Source organism: Hemiscyllium ocellatum, chromosome 44, assembly GCF_020745735.1.
Source record: "Hemiscyllium ocellatum isolate sHemOce1 chromosome 44, sHemOce1.pat.X.cur, whole genome shotgun sequence".
Lineage (NCBI taxonomy): Eukaryota > Metazoa > Chordata > Chondrichthyes > Orectolobiformes > Hemiscylliidae > Hemiscyllium > Hemiscyllium ocellatum.
In genome coordinates this window covers 7,393,805-7,413,395 of record NC_083444.1, presented here as the reverse complement: position 1 = coordinate 7,413,395, position 19,591 = coordinate 7,393,805, and the positions used below count along the sequence as shown (strand labels likewise).

General features: G+C 49.4%; 1 protein-coding gene across 1 annotated transcript in view; it reads right to left on the bottom strand.

The window, feature by feature from the left end:
• Positions 1-945: 945 nt before the first annotated feature.
• LOC132835168 (cornifelin homolog) overlaps positions 946-19,591 on the bottom strand; it is a 31,336-nt gene continuing 12,690 nt past the window's right edge. The window contains exons 3-4 of the mRNA XM_060854510.1: positions 8,595-8,776; positions 946-2,405 (exon numbers count right to left, since the gene is read on the bottom strand). Coding sequence (XP_060710493.1) covers positions 2,133-2,405; positions 8,595-8,776 — 455 coding nt within the window. The 3' untranslated portion in view covers positions 946-2,132. The remainder of the gene's footprint in view (positions 2,406-8,594; positions 8,777-19,591) is intronic.

The following is a 19,591-nucleotide window of genomic DNA, read 5'->3' as shown; positions in this document are numbered from 1 at the left end:
TGATTTTATCTCGATGAGCAGTTTGAGGCCAAAGGTAATGAGACCTCCTCAAATTTTGACAGATATACTTACCTTACCCTTCCACGTTCTCATCTGCATGGTTTCTATCTGTATTGTCACCAATAGCTTCACTGAATCAACTGCTTCTGCTACCTCCCACCCATCCCATAACCAGTCATGGCCTAGAACTCTTCCCATCCTCCCCCTGGGACCCACAACGTTCTCCAATATCTTCCCATTGGCCTGCCTGTTGGTTGTTTCCTGGCCTCTCACCCCTTACTGAAGCGCTCATACCCAAACGTCGATTCTCCTGCTCCTTGGCTGGTGCCTGACTGGCTGTGCTTTTCCAGCACTACACTCTTCTAAACTGTCGGCCTCTCAGTTTCCCCTCCCAGTCTCCATCTTGTTAAGTTTTGTAACTGTCCCCTTCCAATAGCAACCCCCTACCTCAAAAAAAAACCCCAGAAATCACCCCTTTTTCCTCACCAGCTCCGTCCCCTAGGTCAATCCACCATTGACAAGGCCCAAGTCAGGAGTGTGAGGGGATAAGACCATTAGACATAGGAGTGGAAGTAAGGCCATTCGGCCCATCAAGTCCACTCCGCCATTCAATCATGGCTGATGGGCATTTCAACTCCACTTACCAGCGTTCTCCCAGTAGCCCTTAATTCCTCGAGACAACAAGAATCTATCAATCTCTGGATACTCCCCACTTGCCCCTGGATGGGGGCGGCTCCAACAACACTCAACAAGCCCGACACCATCCAGGGGACAAAGCAACCCCCACTTGATTGGCATCACATCCGCCTACATCCCCTCCCTCCCCCACTCAAGCTCAGGAGCAGTAAACAATGACACATTGCCAAATAAGAAACAGAACAGCCCAGTTGGGGAAGGGTCTGTGGAACACAGCAGAGTTATGCCAAATTAAATAAGACAAGTCACTGATGGGTAATGCCTTTATTATTCTGATTTATTATCCTGAACAGACAGCGTGAATTTGATTATTAATCACTGCTCTACAGAAGCTGAAGCAAGTACAGTTAAAACTTTTCTCTGGTCTCATTTGACCAGGGGTTTTTTAAGTCCTTCATCATGACAAAAGATTTACAAAAGATATAACTCTGAGACCGAGCAGTTTAATAGTTGGCTCAGACATTGAATAAAGTTGATAAAGCCTGAGTAGACACAAATCTCCCTGAGAGGGAGAGGATTGAGAGACATCAGTCAGTGTACAGATATCTTCCTGAGAGGGAGAGAGAGGGGGCTGAGAGACACCAGACAGTGTACCGATATCTCCCTGAGAGAGAGGGACTGAGAGACATCAGTCAGTGTACAGATATCTCCTTGAGAGAGGGGACTGAGAGACATCAGTCAGTGTACAGATATCTCCCTGAGAGAGAGGGACTGAGAGACACCAGTCAGTGTACAGATATCTCCCTGAGAGAGAGAGGATTGAGAGACATCAGTCAATGTACAGATATCTCCCTGAGAGGGGTGGGGGGGAATACTGAGAGACACCCATCAGTCAGTGGACAGATATCTCCCTGAGAGGGGTGGAACTGAGAGACACCAGTCAGTGTACAGATATCTCCCTGAGAGAGAAGGGGTTGAGAGACACCAGTCAGTGTACAGATCTCTCCCTGTGAGAGAGGGGGGTTGGGGAATGGAGAGAGAGAGAGAGAGGGAGAGCATTGGGGGGGAGGTAATGGATAGGGAAGATGGGGAGGGGGCTGGAGAGAGAGAGAGAGGGGAGTGGAGATGTGGGTTGGAGAAAGACAGAGAGGGATGAAGAGTGGGGGAAATGGAGGGAGGACGGGGAGGAGGTGGGAAGGGATGGAAGAGTGAGAGAAAGAGAGGGGGTGAGGAATACAGAGAGAGCAGGCTAACATATAGTCCCATCGAAGAAAGAGACAGGGAGTGATTACAAAACGATGAAAGAAATGCAATGGAAAGACCTTTCGGGGACGGGCCCCTTCCCTTAACAGACGAAGCCTTGAGAAAGACAGATTAAAGTGCACTAGCTGTAACCTTTAATATTACACAGGAATGGTCATCAAGGACGGATCTTTGTCGTGGAGTGTCGCCATGTCTCTCCTGTGCCCCCGCCTCCTGCGGTGGGTTCCATCACTTCATTTAGGGGGGTATGGTGCCACCTGGTTGGCAGGGGGTGCGTAGCCAGGCTGGGGGGCATTGCCAGGCGGGGGGGCGTAGCCAGGCTGCCCAGCGTAGCCAGGCTGCCCGGCGTAGTTAGGCTGGGGCACGTAGGTGGGGTGGGGCAGCATGGTGGTGCTGGCATTAATCACCGTCACGGCACTCTTGCGCGCCTTCATCTCCCGCGCGATCTGGCACCAGCCACAGCAGTTGCACCAGTACATGATGCAGCAGTCATTGAAGATGGAGCCCTGGGTGCAGGAGAGACACAAAGAAACAGCTCATTTCTGGGTTCACACACACAGCCACCGAGCGTCAGTCATTCCCCACTCTCGCTGAACCCAGGTGGAAGTGGCGGAATGGTTCCGAAAAGCCTGTTCCCCATCCTACCCAGTGCCCTTCCCACCTCTCCCAACCCTCTGATGACCGACAGGGAGGAAGTGAACGCAGTGTCGCCAAATGCAAAAATAGCTGGAAAGGCGGGTTGCGAAAGAGATGCAAATGATTTGCAGAGGAGTTGTTGATCGACTTGTTCCTGTACTGTCCTTTGTCATTGAGCCATACAGCACAGAAACAGAACCTTCTATCCAACTCATCCATGCCGACCAGATAGCTGAACCGAAGCGAGTCGCAATTGGCCCATATCTCTCTCAGCCCTTCCTATTCATTTACCCATCACAGATGCCTTTTAAGGTATAAAAGAGACCTAAGGGGCAACTTTTTCAGGCAGAGGGTGGTGCGTGTATGGAATGAGCTGCCAGAGGAAGTGGTGGAGGCTGGTACAATTATGGTATTTAAAAGGCATCTGGATGGGTACATGAATAGGAAAGGTTTAGAGGGACATGGGCCAAGTGCTGGCAAATGGGACTAGATTATGTTAGGTTATTCGGTCGGTACGGACAAATTGAGGTCTGTTTCCATGCTGTACATCTCTATGACTTTAAATGCTGTAATTGTACCAGCCTCCACCACTTCCTCTGGCAGCTCATTCCATACACGCACCATCCTCTGTGTGAAAAAGCTGACCCTCAGGTCCCTTTTATGTCTTTCCCCTGTCGCCTTAAACCGATGCCCCTCGAGTTATGGACTCCCTCACCCCAGGGAAAAGAGCTCGGCTATTTACACTCTCCATCCCCCTCATGATTTTGTAAACCTCTATAAGGTCACTCCTCAGCCTCCGACGCTGCAGGGAAAACAGCCCCAACCTCTCCCTAGAGGTCAAACCCTCCAACCCTGGCAACGTCCTTGTGAATGTTTTCTGAACCCTTTCAAGTTTCACAACATCCTTCCTGTAGCAGGGAGACCAGAACTGAACGCAATATTCCAAAAGTCGCCTAACCAATGTCATGTACAGATGCAAATGACCTCCCAACTCCTACACTCAATGCTCTAACCAATTAATGGCAAACATTCTTTAGATTATTTACAGTGTGGAAACAGGCCCTTCGGCCCAACAAGTCCACACCGACCCGCCCGAAGCGCAACCCACCCATACCCCTACATTTACCCCTTACCTAACACTACAGGCAATTTAGCATGGCCAATTCACCTGACCCGCACATCTTTGGACTGTGGGAGGAAACCGGAGCACCCGGAGGAAACCCACGCAGACATGGGGAGAACGTGCAAACTCCACACAGTCAGTCACCTGAGGCGGGAATTGAACCCGGGTCTCTGGCGCTGTGAGGCAGCAGTGCTAACCACTGCGCCACCGTGCCACCCTTGATTAAGTAAGTTGGCAAATGGAGCATAATGTGGGAAGATCTGAAGTTGCTCACTTTAAAAAGGAGAAGGACAGAGTTTTGGAGAGAAAATTCAGAAAACTGTGACACAAAGCGACTTGGCGGGGGGGGGAGCTCAAAAAGCTAGCACACACGGGCAGCAGGGAATCAAGAAGGGTCGTGGAATGTTGGCCCTTATTTCAAGGGGGTTGGACTATAAGAATAAGGAAGTCTTACTGCAACTGTACAAGGTACTGGGGGAGACCACATTTGGAGGAGTGCGAGCAGTTCCTTATTTAAGGAAAGATATCATTTCACTGGAGGCGGTTCAGAGAGAACATTCACTCGGATGATCCCCTGGGGTGAAGGGATTGTGTTCTGAGCAGAAGCTAAGCAGGTTTGGGACTGTACTTACTGGAGAGGTGTTCTCATTGAAACATATTGGATTCTTAAGGGTTAGTGCTGGGAGGATGTTTCCCCTCATGGGGGAGTCTAGGACCAGAGGGCACTGTCTCAGGATAAAGGGGCCCCTGAGATGAGGAGGCATCTCTTCCCACAGAGGGCTGTGAGCCTGCTGAGCTTCTTGAGACAGAGAGATATGGCGGGTGCAGAGTCCCCTGAGACCGAGACAGATTCTTGGTCAAGGGAAAGGGCAGGAAAGCAGACGTGCGGAATATCAGAGCTGAAAATGTGTTGCTGGTTAAAGCGCAGCAGGTAAGGCAGCATCCAAAGAAGAGGAAATTCGACGTTTCTGGCATAAGCCCTTCATCAGGAATGAGGAAATTGTGTCCAGCAGGGTAAGATAAAAGGTAGGGAGGAAGGACTTGGGGGAGGGGCGATGGAGATGTGATAGGTGGAAGGAGGTCAAGGTGAGGGTGATAGGCCGGAGTGGGGTGGGGGCGGAGAGGTTAGGAAGAAGATTGCAGGTTAGGAGGGTGGTGCTGAGTTCGAGGGAATCGACTGAGACAAGGTGGGGGGAGGGGAAATGAGGAGACTGGAGAACTGGAGTTCATCCCTTGTGGTTGGAGGGTTCCCAGGCAGAAGATGAGGCGCTCTTCCTCCAACCGTTGTGTTGTTATGGTCTGGCGATGGAGGAGTCCAAGGACCTGCATGTCCTCGGTGGAGTGGGAGGGAGGGTTAAAGTGGTGAGCCACGGGGTGGTTGGGTTGGTTGGTCCAGCCGTCCCAGAGGTGTTCCCTGAAGCGTTCCGCAAGTAGGCGGCCCGTCTCCCCAATATAGAGGAGGCCACATCGGGTGCAGCGGATGCAATAGATGATGTGTGTGGAGGTGCAGGTGAATTTGTGGCGGATATGGAAGGATCCCTTGGGGCCTTGGAGAGAAGTAAGGGAGGAGGTGTGGGCGCAAGTTTTGCATTTCTTGCAGTTGCAGGAGAAGGTGCCGGGAGTGGAGGTTGGGTTGGTGGGGGGTGTGGACCTGACGAGGGAGTCACGGAGGGAGTGGGCTTTGTGGAACGCTGATAGGGGAGGGGAGGGAAATATATCCTTGGTGGTGGAGTCCGTTTGGAGGTGGCGGAAATGACGGCGGATGATACGCTGTATACGGAGGTTGGTGGGGTGGTAGGTGAGAACCAGTGGGGTTCTGTCCTGGTGGCGATTGGAGGAGCGGGGCTCAGGGGCGGAGGAGCGGGAAGTGGAGGAGATACGGTGGAGGGCATCGTCAATCACATCTGGGGGGAATCTGCGGTCTTTGAAGAAGGAGGCCATCTGGGCTGTACGGTATTGGAACTGGTCCTCCTGGGAGCAGATGCGGCGGAGACGAAGGAATTGGGAATATGGGATGGCATTTTTACAGGGGGCAGGGTGGGAGGAGGTGTAGTCTAGGTAGCTGTGGGAGTCAGTCGGTTTATAGTAGATGTCTGTGTTGATTCGGTCGCCCGAGATAGAAATGGAAAGATCTAGGAAGGGGAGGGAGGAGTCTGAGACAGTCCAAGTGAATTTGAGGTCAGGGTGGAAGGTGTTGGTAAAATTGATGAACTGTTCAACCTCCTCGTGGGAGCACGAGGCAGCACCGATACAGTCATCGATGTAGCGGAGGAAAAGGTGGGGTGTGGTGCCAGTGTAGTTGCGGAAGATGGACTGTTCCACACATCCTACGAAGAGACAGGCATAGCTGGGGCCCATGCGGGTGCCCATGGCAACTCCTTTAGTTTGGAGGAAGTGGGAGGATTGAAAAGAGAAGTTGTTCAGGGTGAGGACCAGTTCAGTCAGTCAAAGGAGGGTGTCAGTGGAAGGGTACTGGTTGGTGCGGCGGGAAAGGAAGAAGCGGAGGGCTTTGAGTCCTTCGTGATGGGGGATGGAGGTGTACAGGGACTGGAAGTCCATCGTGAAGATAAGGCGTTGGGGACCGGGGAAGCGAAAATCATGGAGGAGGTGGAGGGCGTGGGTGGTGTCCCGAACGTAGGTGGGGAGTTCTTGGACTAAGGGGGACAGAACCGTGTCGAGGTATGCGGAGATAAGTTCGGTGGGACAGGAGCAGGCTGAGACAATGGGTCAGCCGGGGCAGTCAGGTTTGTGGATTTTGGGCAGGAGGTAGAAACGGGCGGTGCGGGGTTGTGGGACTATGAGGTTGGAGGCGGTGGATGGGAGATCCCCTGAGGTGATGAGGTTATGGATGGTCTGGGAGATGATGGTTTGGGAGGTGGGGTCATGGTCAAGGGGGCAATAGGAGGAGGCGTCCGCCAGCTGGCGTTTGGCCTCAGCGGTATAAAGGTCGGTGTGCCAAACTACTACCGCGCCTCCCTTGTCTGCCGGTGTGCGGAATGTCAGTCCAGCCACGATGCCTTCGGATGGTGGAACGGGCTGACTGGCCTGTCTCGGTTCCTATGTCTGAGGCTCTGTTCCAGGATTAAAAGATAGCCCGATTATTTTCAGGGTGAGTAATCGACGCTCACATCCTGAATGAAAGCACAACTCTCTACAAGTCAGGAAACTGAAACTCCCTGACGTACTCCGGGTGTGGCCTTACTACACTTGTCCCCAGGCATATTTTGCTAAGCTGCGAACTCCCAATCCATTACTGTTGTAGAAAGTCTTGCTTTAGCTAATAAATCTCGTCCATAGGCCTCGAGTAATTGACGCTCTTGTTCACAATATCAAGGGAAGAGGTCAGTGATTTTGCTATTCACAAACTGATAGAGCTCCAGGGGCAAGGATATTCCAAGACTAGAGGGTTTGAGTTATAATGATTAGATTACTTACAGTGCGGAAACAGGCCCTTTGGCCCAACAAGTCCACACCGACTCGCCGAAGCACAACCCACCCATACCCATACATTTACCCCTTACCTAACACTACGGGCAATTTAGCATGGCCAATTCACCTGACCCGCACATCTTTGGACTGTGGGAGGAAACCGGAGCACCCGGAGGAAACCCACGCAGACACGGGGAGAACGTGCAAACTCCACACAGTCAGTCGCCTGAGTCGGGAATTGAACCCGGGTCTCAGGCGCTGTGAGGCAGCAGTGCTAACCACTGTGCCACCGTGCCGCCCACGGCTGAATAGGTCAGAGCTCAGCAAAAATGAGCTATAATCTCTTCCCCCATCCACCCCCTGATAGCGTGAAGAAACGTGTCAATTACCCGAGGCCCCCGGACAAGATTGATTGACTAAAATAAGAGTTTCTACAACAGGCCATTGAGAATGACAATATTCTTGCCATTGTAAAGGGGGCTCCCGCTATCCGAGGGAGTTAGGGAAGGCTTTGAATTTAGGGCAAAAAATGTACCATTGCACAAAGCAACATAAAGAACAGCATAGAGTGACGAAGGGGCTAATGAGAAGGAAGAGATTAGAGTAGGAGAGAGAGGTAGAAATGTTAAAATAGATAGCAAGAATTTCTACAGGTATTTTTAAGGGACACGTATCTGTAAACGTGTTTTGGTCCTCTAGAGAATGCAGCTTTCGTGTGAACAATAAAGGAATTAACAAATATTTTGCTTCCGTCTTCATTGTAGAGAGAATACAATAACATTTCAGTAACAGCAATGATTCAGGGGGTGTTAACAAGGAGGTTAGAGAGGAGGTGCTACTCAGCAAACTGATAGAGCTACAAGGACATGGATATTACTGAGACTAGAGGGTTTGAGTTATAATGAGAGGCTGAATAGGCTGGGACGCTTTTCCCCTGGAGCATCGGAGGCTGAGGGGTGAACTTACAGAGGTTTATAAAATCATGAGGGTCATGGATAGGATAAACAGACAAGGTCTTTTCTCTGGGCCTGTGGTGTCCAGAACTAGAGAGCATAGGTTTAAGGTGAGAAGGGGAAAGTTTAAAAGGGGCAACTTTTTCACACAGAGGGTGGTACATGTATGGAACAAGCTGCCAGAGGAAGTGATGGAGGCTGGTACAATTACAGCATTTAAAAGGCATTTGGATGGGGACATGAATAGGAAGGGTTTAGAGGGCTATGGGGCCAAATGCTGGCAAATGGGACTAGATTAATCTAGGATATCTAGTCGGCATTGATGAGTTGGAACAAAGGGTCTGTTTCTGTGCTGTATGACTCTATGTTTCAGTAACAGAGGAAAGAGCTAGCACAGAACTGAATGGGCTAAATGTACACCTTACCATCGTACAGTGGGGTCTTGTGTACCGTACGTGTGTACATGTGACAATAAAAATTAAATCTAGATCTACATTGACTGGACAGTAGGTGGAGCCTGGAGAGCGCGGTGACAGGCGCACTGTCCCACTCACCGGAATTCCGTGTCTCTCGCGGAACGCAACCCGCATTGCGAGGGAGACGGGTGGAATCGCTCCTGTGCTGACATAGCCGCAGCCATTGCAGCTAGTGTCCAGTAATGGCAGGCAGAGGCACTCCCCGAACTGGTCCACAGTCTTGCACATGAAGCAAGGCATACACCAGAACGCACAGCAACCTGGGGAAAATGCAACAAAGAAGGTCAATTTCTGTGTCCCAGCAACCGCACCAGCACTCCCTTCCCCGTGTTACCAGTCTGTCACCCACATGACCCTGAGTGGCACAAGACTACCCGGCTTTCTTGAACTGCGCACCCAGAGCACTGGTGAATAACCCTAGTTATTGTGTACAGTTCTGGTCACCGCATTATAAGAAGGATGTGGAAGCTTTGGAAAGGGTGCAGAGGAGATTTACTAGGACGTTGCCTGGTATGGAAGGAATGTCTCACGAGGAAAGGCTGAGGGCCTTGAGGCTGTTCTCGTTAGAGAGAAGAAGGTTGAGAGGTGACTTAATAGAGACATTCAAGATAATCAGAGGGTTAGATAGGATGTACAGGGAGAGCCTTTTTCCAAGTATGGGGATGGCAAACACGAGGGGACACAACTTTAAAGTGAGGGGAGATAGATATAAGACAGATGTCAGAGGTAGTTTCTTTACTCAGAGTGTAGTAAGGGTATGGAATGCTTTGCCTGCAACGGTAGTAGATTCGCCAACTTTAAGCACATTTAAGTCGTCATTGGACAGGCATATGGACGTATGTGGAATAGTGTAGGTGGGATGGGCTTCAGATTAGTATGACAGGACGGTGCAACATCGAGGGCCGAAGGGCCTGTACTCCGCTATAATGTTCTATGTTCTATGATCCTCATTGTCTGTGCATTGATTGCAAGGCGAACATAGAAACAGGGTTAATAGGTACAGAGTAGGCCATTCAGCCCTTCCAGCCTGTTCCCACCATTCAATATGATCATGGCTGTCCGTGCGATTTCGTTATCCCATTCCCGCCCTCTCCCCGTCTCCCTTGATCCCTCTAGCTGCAAGCACCACACCCAGCTCCCTCTCGTGTATATCGAATGAATGGGCCCCTACAGTTTGCTGTGGGAGTCGAGAGAGTGGTGCTGGAAAAGCACAGCAGGTCAGGCAGCATCCTAGGAGCAAGAAAATCAGGAAACGAAGGGCCGAAACATCAATTTTCCTGCTCCTCGGATGCGGCCTGACCTGCTGTGATTTCCCAGCGCCACACTCTCGACTCTGGTCTCCTGCATCTGCAGTCCTCACTTTCGCCATGCTTCCTGTGGGAGACAAATCCACAGGTTCCCAACTCTCTCAGAGTGATGAAATCCTTCCTCATCTCCATCCTAAATGGCTTACCCCCTTATTCTTAGACTGTGACCCCCTGGTTCTGGATCTCCCTCAACATTGGGAATGTTCTTCCCACATCTAGCCTGTCCATTCCCATCAGGATTTTATATGTTTCGAAAGGAGCTCCCCCCTTCCTCCCATTTTTCTAAATTCCAGTGTGTACAAGCCCAGTCGATCCAGTCTTTCCTCATATGTCAGTCCTGCCATCCCAGGTATCAGTCTGGAGAACCTTTCCTGGACTCCCTCAATAGCAAGGATTCCTCAGACTCGGAGACCAAAACTGCACACAATACCCAAGGTGTGGTCGTACCAAGGCCCTGCATAACTGCAGCAAGACATCCCCACTCCAATGCTCAAATCCTCTCACCATGAAGGAGAGCACTCCATTAGCTTTCCTCATCGCCTGCTGTGCCTACTGTTAATCATAGACCTTCAGTATCCATTCCCTCCATCACCCATGTACAGTCATAGCAGTGTGAACCATCTACAAGATGCAAGGCTCCTCCAACAGCACCTTCCCAACCCACAGTCTCTACCATCTAGAAGGGCAAAGGCAGCAGATACATGGGAACACCAACCCCCTGAAAGTTCCCCTCCAAGCAACCCACTATCTTGAGTTGGAAATGTCTTGGCCGTTCCTTCAGTGGGTCAAAATCCTGGAACTCCCTCCCTAACGTGGGTGTCTCTACAACTCATGAACTCTTTCAGGAGTTTGGCATAACTGAAGGAACGTGGATGAGAGTTGGGTGGTGATAGCACTGCGCTGATACATAGGTGAGGAACACTGATGAGTCGAGTACCAGAGCACATATAAAGAGAGACTGCCAAAGGTGTAATGTTCACCTTCTTTGTGAGTTTCATGAGATTTGGGGATTCAAGTGTGGAGTTCTTTAAAATGTCCACAAACAGATGCAGAAAGTATTCAGGAAGACTGACAGAGTGCTGGCCTTCTTATCTAAAGGAGCAGGAGCATAGGAATGGAGACATTATACTATAAAAAAAACCCTAGTTAGACCCTATTTAGAACAGATCTATACACCATACCTTAGAGGGATGTTTTGACCCTGGAGGGAGTACAACACACATTTCCAAGCATGATACTAGGACTTCAGGGATTACGTTATGGGGAGAGATTGTAAAAATCAGGCTTCTATTCTCCAGAAGTTAGAAGGTGAAGGGGTGATCTTTTTAAAAATTTATTTGTAGGAGATGGGTATTGCTGGCTGGAACCAGCATTTATTGCCCGTCCCTAGTTTCTCCTTGATAAGGTGAGGAGGGGCTGCCATCTACAGTCCACCTGCTGTGGGTTGACCCACACAGTGTCGTTAGGGAGGGGACTCCAGGATTCTGACCCAGCGACGTTGAAGGAACGACCGATATATTTCCCAGTTAGAATGGTGAGCGGCTCAGAGGGGAATTTGAACATGATGGTGTTCCCTTGTCCTCCTAGATGGAGGTGGCTGTGGGTTAGGAAGGTGCTTGTGAAGGCTCTTTGGTGAATTGCTGCAGTGCATCTTGTAGATGGTACACACTGCTGCTACTGAGCATCGGTGAGCGAGGGAGGGGATGTTTGTGGAGGTGGTGTCAATCAAGAGGGCTACTTTGTCCCTGGATGGTGTCAAGCTTCTTGAGTGTTGTTAGAACTTCCCCACCACCCCAGGGCAACTGGGGAGTATTCCCTCATAGTCCTGACTCAAGCCGTGTGTTTAGTGGACAGGCTTTGGGGAGTCAGAAGGTGAGTTACTCGCTGCAGTAATCATAGCCTCTGACCTGTTCTTATAGCCGTTGCGTTTATGTGGCAAGTCCAGTTAAGTTTCTGCTTAATGGCAAACCCCAGGATGTTGATGGTGGGGGACTTGGTGATGGCAACACCATTGAACGTCAAGGGGCAGTGGTTAGATCGCCTCTTATTGGTGATGGCCATTGCCTGGCATTTGTGTGGCGTAATGTTAGATGCCACCTGTCAGCCTAAACCTGGATATTGTCCAGATCTTGTTGCATTTGAGCGTGGTCTGCTTTGGTATCCGATTGAGGTCTTCAGGACATTACCAGGTAGATAAAAATAAACCAAGAGGAACTAGTCTAAAAGTTCGGTCCAGAGAGACATTAGGATGTCCTGCTACACAGAAAGGGTGATAGAGATTTGGGACTCTCTTCTACAAATGATGCTAATTTAATGGTTAAATTGAAGTCTGAGAAAGGCAACATATTTTCTTCAGCAAGAGCATCAAGGGATATAGAGTTAGGCCATGGATCAACCACAGTCTAGAGGGGCTGAATGGCCTACTAGTGTTCCTATCAAGACAAGGATTAGAATCAAGGCTCACCCTTCACCATTTGCAATGGACTTCATGAAGGTAGCTCACCAGCGCCTCCTGAAGGGGTAATCCGGGACCGCAAGACATCAGCCATTCAGCCCATTCAGCATTCAATGAGGTCAAGCCAAACAATCTCATGAAAGTGGGCTAGGAGTAGGCCATTCAGCCCCTCGAGCCAGCCCCCTTGTTCCTGGTTGATCTGGCTTATTACTGAACTCGATACCATCTCTCCAAACTCTTTGACTCTCTCACTGATGAATAAATACCCACACCAGTCTTTGTAGGTATTCAATGAGCTAGAGTCTGCTTGCTGGGGCAGGAATTATAGATCTGCAGCAGAGTTAAAACAAAAAGGCCCATTAGATCGATGCTGGTCAAAAGCTAGTCCTTGAATATATTCCAATCCAATTGCCTGGTACTTGGCATGGTCTGCTTTGCTGCATGTCTGAAAACGTCCGAAAAGTTATGGGGCATCGAGTCCCAGACTCCCCACCACCTTCCGGGTGAAAATGTGTTCCTCGTATTCTCTCTAAACCACCTGCCCCTTCCCTACAATTTGTACCTCCCCCCTCCCCGGTCATTGGTCTCTCAGTCGAGGGGAAATGTTGCTTCCTGTCTGCACTCCTCATCGTTTTCCCCATCTCATTCACATGTCCCCTCTCAATCTCCTGTGCTCTAAGGGAAACAATCCCAGTCTGTCCGATCTCTCTCCATCTCTGAAATTCTGCGGGCCAGGCAACATCCTGGTAAATCTCTCCAACCCAGGCAACATCCCGGTAAATCTGTCCAGACTGGGAAACATCCTGGTAAATCTCTCTCTGCACCCTCTCCAATTTCTTTTACCCCCCTCTTATAATTTAGATTCCACTAACTGCACCAATACTCTTTCACAGGGTGGCCTACTGATATTTTATACAGTTCCCCCATAACTTCCCTACTCTTCAACTCTATCCTTCAGTAAATAAAGGCAGATAAACAGAAATTGCTGCAGAAACTCAGCAGGTCTGGCAGCATCTGTGTGGGTAGAAAGCAGAATTGACATTTCAAGTCCAGTGACTCTTTGTCAGAACTGGTCCCCAGAGAAGCTTGAGAGGTTGATAAAATCTGAAAATGTGCTGCTGGTTAAAGCACAGCAGAGCTGAAAACGTGTTGCTGGTTAAAGCACAGCAGGTTAGGCAGCATCTCAGGAATAGGGAACAGGTCAGGCAGCATCCAAGGAACAGGAAATTCGACGTTTCGGGCCAGAGCCCTTCATCAGGAATGAGGAGAGGGTGCCAGGCAGGCTAAGATAAAAGGTAGGGAGGAGGGACTCGGGGGAGGGGCGATGGAGATGTGATAGGTGGAAGGAGGTCAAGGTGAGGGTGATCGGCCGGAGTGGGGCGGGGGCGGAGAGGTCAGGAAGAGGATTGCAGGTTAGGAAGGCGGTGCTGAGTTCAAGGGAATCGACTGAGACAAGGTGGGGGGGAGGGGAAATGAGGAAACTGGAGAAATCTGAGTTCATCCCTTGTGGTTGGAGGGAACTCAGATTTCTCCAGTAACCCTCCAACCACAAGGGATGAACTCAGATTTCTCCAGTTTCCTCATTTCCCCTCCCCCCCACCTTGTCTCAGTCGATTCCCTTGAACTCAGCACCGCCCTCCTAACCTGCCATCCTCTTCCTGACCTCTCCGCCCCCACCCCACTCCGGCCTATCACCCTCACCTTGACCTCCTTCCACCTATCACATCTCCATCGCCCCTCCCCCAAGTCCCTCCTCCCTACCTTTTATCTTAGCCTGCCTGGCACCCTCTCCTCATTCCTGATGAAGGGCTCTGGCCCAAAACGTCGAATTTCCTGTTCTTTGGATGCTGCCTGACCTGCTGCGCTTTTCCAGCAACACATTTTCAGCTCTGATCTCCAGCATCTGCAGACCTCACTTTTTACTCAAATGTTGGCAAATGCGACTAGATTAATTTCAGGTATCTGATCGAGTCTGTTTGACTCAAAGCATGAACTCTGTTTTTTTCCTGCAGACCTGTGCTTTCAGGTATCCCCATGCATTACTGCTTTGTCTAATAAGCTTAGCAACCTGAAGGGAATGGAGTGCTGGCACGTTGAGAATGTTGAAGGTGAATAACCCTCTGAGAGAAGAAATTCCTCCCCATGTAGGCAGCATGGTGGCTCAGTGGTTAGCATTGCTGTCTCACAGCACCAGGGTCCCAGGTTCGATTCCAGCCTCAGGTGATTGTCTGAGTGGAGTTTGCACATCCTCCTCGTGTCTGTGTGGGTTTCCTCTGAGTGCTCTGGTTTCCTCCCACAATCCAAAAATGTGTGGATTAGGTGAATTGGCCATGCTAAATTGCTAGGTGCATTAGTCAGAGGGAAATGAGTTTGGGTGGGTTACTCTTCAGAGGGTCGGTGTGGACTGGTTGGGCTGAAGGGCCTGTTTCCACACTGTAGGGAAGCGAATCTAATCTCACTTATGCCAGGTTACAGATTAGTTTAAGCACCTCATTTAAGCAAGCAACAGAAATAAATTTGCTTAAATGAGGTCCTGCCTACAAACAGAAAATACACCAATTTCAGAGAAAGGAAAACAATTAAATGTGAAGAAATTTGTGAAGCAAGTTGATGTGCTCTGGAACCCCTGCCTGAGGGAGGTGGATTTATGGGAACATTCAAGATATCTGGAATTTAAGAGACTAAGGATGACAATGAATCCATTGTCGATTGTCAAAAAAACCCATCTCGGTCACTAATGCCCTGGAGAGAAGGAAATCTGCCGTCCTCACCTTGGTTGGCCGACTGGTGACCCCAGACCCACAGCCAATGGGCAATTAGAGATAGGCAATAACTACTGGGCCGAACCAGAGATGATGTAAAAACAATGACTGCAGATGCTGGAAACCAAATTCTGGATCAGTGGTGCTGGAAGAGCACAGCAGTTCAGGCAGCATCCAAAGTGCAATGAAATTGACGTTTCAGGCAAAAGCCCTTCATCAGGAGTAAAAAGCTGTCCTCACCCTGTGAATGAATTTTTAAAAGCATTCAGAAATTAAAAGCTGGCTGGGGGGGTGTCTGTGTGTGTGAGTGCGAGAGAGAGTATGTGTGTGTGAGCATGTGAGTGTGGGAGTGTGTGTGTGTGAGTGAGTGTGTGTATGTGTGGGGGTCTGTGTGTGAGTGTGCGTATGAGTGTGAGAGAGAGTGTATGTATTTGCGTGTGTGTGAGAGAGAGAGTGTGTATGTGTGTGTGCGTGTGTAAGTGTGTGAAACTGTGAGGGAGTGTGAGTGTACATGTGGGAGTGTGACTGTGTCTGTGTGAGTGTGTGTGAGTGTGAGTGTTTGCGATTGTGACTGTGTGTATGAAGGAGTGTGTGTGTATAAGTGTGTGTATTTGCATGTGTGCACATGAGTATGTGTGAGTGTATGTGAATGTATGTATGTGTGTGTGTTTGTGTGTATGTGTAGGAGTCTGTGTGTTATGTGTGTGTGTGTGTATGTGTGTGTGTGACAGAGAGAGTGTGCATGTGCGTGTGTGTGAGAGAGAGTGTATGTGTGTGTGTGTGTGAGGGAGTGTGTGGGAGTGTGTGTGTATGAGTGTGTGGATGCATGCGTGTGAGGGAGTGTGTGTGTGTATGAGTGTGAGTGTTTGTGTGTGTGTGTGTGTGCATGAGTATGTGAGTATATGTGTCTGTGTGTAACACTGTGTGAGTGCATGTAGGAGAATATATACGTGCGTGTAAGTGAGAGAGACAGTGTGGTGTGTCTCAGAATGTGTGTGTGTGTGAGAGAGAGAGTATGCATGTTTGTGCGCACGAGAGAGGAGTGAGACGGATTCCTCACAGAGCCAGCATGGCGTGAATGGCCTCAATCTTTCTGCTGAATCACTCAGTGATGATGTAATTGAGTGCTCCCTTCCCACCCCCACCACCCCCCACACAAGGGTTAGTTACCACTCCAGCTGTGCACTGGGTGTGTTTGCGAACACAATCAAAGGTATTTTTAACTTTGTTTTTGAAACTGGGAAGCTCTGTGAGATTATTGTTTCAGTCAATGCCCTTGGGTAAATGTTTGGAGCGCAGTCATCCTACAAACTGAGTTCAATAAAGCGAAACCAGTTGGCAGAGAGAGAGAGACACACACAGAGACAGAGCACTACGGGGGAGGGGCAATGCTAATTTCATGAGACACGTCATTCATTCAAGCTGAACTGACTTAAATCTCACCACGCTTTCTGTTTTTAGTACACACCTTTCCAATTGTGGGAATGGTACTATTTGGACATGCCTCAGGGTGGGCAGGAATTAGTGTTTCTAGGTTCAAATTCTCAGACACCAGCAATGCAGGCTGCTATCCCAATGCAGAGCTGAGGGAATATCTGCACTCAGAGCTTCTTGTTTCTGTTTTAAAAAGACATTAGATATTCCGCTGAAGCAAGGAGTCCCTACAGGAGCAGGCCCATCCAGTCCACACCAACCCTCCAAAGAGTATCCCAATCCCTGCGACCCTGTATTTCCCCTGGCTAACCCACAATTCCCTGGGCACTATGGGACAATTTAGCATGGCCGATCCACCCTAACCTGCACATCCCTGGGCACTATGGGACAATTTAGCACGGCCAATCCACCCTAACCTGCACATCCCTGGGCACTATGGGACAGTTTAGCACGGCCGATCCATCTGAATCTGCACATCCCTGGACACTATGAGACAATTTAGCATGTTCTGGATCAGTGGTGCTGGAAGAGCACAGCAGTTCAGGCAGCATCCAAAGTGCAGCGAAATCGACGTTTCGGGCAAAAGCAATTCCTGATGAAGGACTTTTGCCCGAAACGTCGATTTCGCTGCACTTTGGATGCTGCCTGAACTGCTGTGCTCTTCCAGCACCACTAATCCAGAATCTGGTTTCCAGCATCTGCAGTCATTATTTTTACCTCAACAATTTAGCATGGCCGATCCACCCTAACCTGCACATCCCTGGGCACCATGGGACAATTTAGCATGGCCAATCCACCCTAACCTGCACATCCCTGGGCATTATGGGACCATTTAGCACGGCCAATTCACCCTAACCTGCACATCCCTGGGCACTATGGGACAATTTAGCACAGCCAATCCACCCTAACCTGCACATCCCTGGGCATTATGGGACCATTTAGCAAGGCCGATCCACCCTAACCTGCACATCCCTGGGCACTATGGGACAATTTAGCACAGCCAATCCACCCTAACCTGCACATCCCTGACCACTATGGGACAATTTAGCACAGCCATTCCACCCTAACCTGCACATCCCTGGGCACTATGGGGCAATTTAGCATGGCCAATCCACCCTAACCTGCACAGCTTTGGACTGTGGGAGGAAACCAGAGCACCCGGAGGAAACCCATGCAGACATGGGGGGAATGTACAAACTCCACACAGGCAGTTGGCCTGGGCATGGAATCAAACCTGAGTCCCTGGCGCTGTGAGGCAGCAGTGCTAACCACTGAGCCACCAATGAATGGCTCAGCTGTGCCAGATAACTTCAATAGTGCAAAAGGATGGCCTAGTGATATTATTGCTAGACTGTTAATCCAGGGAGGCAGTTAATGTTCTGGGGGACTTGGGTTCAAATCCTGCCATGGCAGAAGCATGGATTTGAATCCAATGCAAACCTGGAATTAAAGAATCTTAACCGTGAATCCATTGTGGGAAAAGCCCATCTGGTTCACCCGTGAGGGACAGAAGCTGCCAACCTGATCTGGTCTGACCTCTATGTGACCCCAAGCCCACAGTCCAATGATGGTTGACCCTTAAACTGCCCTCGGGGCATCTGGGGATGGACAATAAATGCTGGTCCTAACCAGAGATGCCCTCATCCAACAAATGAATTTTTAAAATAATTGTAATAAGAGAAAGCTTTGACGGTGCTCTGCTCTGTGACTCATCCAATCCTTCTCCCTCAACTAACGTTATGAGGAAACTGCCTCATCATTGTCACGTTCTTAGAGTCATAGAGATGTACAGCACGGAAACAGACCCTTCGGTCCAACCCGTCCACGCCGACCAGATATCCCAACCCAATCTAGTCCCACCTACCAGCACCTGGCCCATATCCCTCCAAACCCTTCCTATTCATATACCCATCCAAATGCCTCTTAAATGTTGCAATTGTACAGCCTCCACCACTTCCTCTGGCAGCTCATTCCATACACGTACCACCCTCTCTGTGAAAAAGTTGCCCCTTAGGTCTCTTTTATATCTTTCCCCTCTCACCGTAAACCTATGTCCTCTAGTTCTGAACTCCCCAACCCCAGGGAAAAGACTTTGCCTATTTACCCTATCCATGCCCCTCATAATTTTGTAAACCTCTATAAGGTCACCTCTCAGCCTCCGACGCTCCAGGGAAATTAGCCCCAGCCTGTTCAGCCTCTCCCTATAGCTCAAATCCTCCAACCGTGACGACATTCTTGTAAATCTTTTCTGAACCCAACCCTTTCAAGTTTCACAACATCTTTCCGATAGGAAGGAAACCAGAATTGTACACGATATTCCAACAATGGCCTAACCAATGTCCTGTACAGCCGCAACATGACCTCCCAACTCCTGTACTCAATACTCTGACCAAAAAAGGAAAGCATACCAAACGCCTTCTTCACTATCCTATCTGCGACTCCACTTTCAAAGAGCTATGAACCTGCACTCCAAGGTGTCTTTGTTCAGCAACACTCCCTAGGACCTTACCATTAAGTGTATAAGTCCTGCTAAGATTTGCTTTCCCAAAATGCAGCACCTCACATTTATTTGATCTTTGAGGGGCCCTATTCTCTCCCTAGTTACCCTTTTGTCCTTAATATATTTGTAAAAACTCTTTGGATTCTCCCTAATTCTATTTGCCAAAGCTATTTCATGTCCCCTTTTTGCCCTCCTGGTTTCCCTCTTAAGTATATTCCTACTGCCTTAATACTCTTCCAAAGATTCACCCGATCTCTCCTATCTATACCTTACATATGCTTCCTTCTTTTTCTTAAACAAACCCTCAATTTCTTTAGTCATACAGCATTCCCTATACCTACCAGCCTTTCCTTTCACCCTGACAGGAATATACTTTCTCTGGACTCTCGATATCTCATTTCTGAAGGCTTCCCATTTTCCAGCCATCCCTTTACCTGCGAAAATCTGCCCCCAATCAGCTTTCGAACGTTCTTGCCTAATACCGTCAAAATTGGCCTTTCTCCAATTTAGAACTTCAACTCTAAGATCTGGTCTATCCTTTTCCATCACTATTTCAAATCTGATAGAATTATGGTCGCTGGCCCCAAAGTTCTCCCCCACTGACACCTCAGTCACCT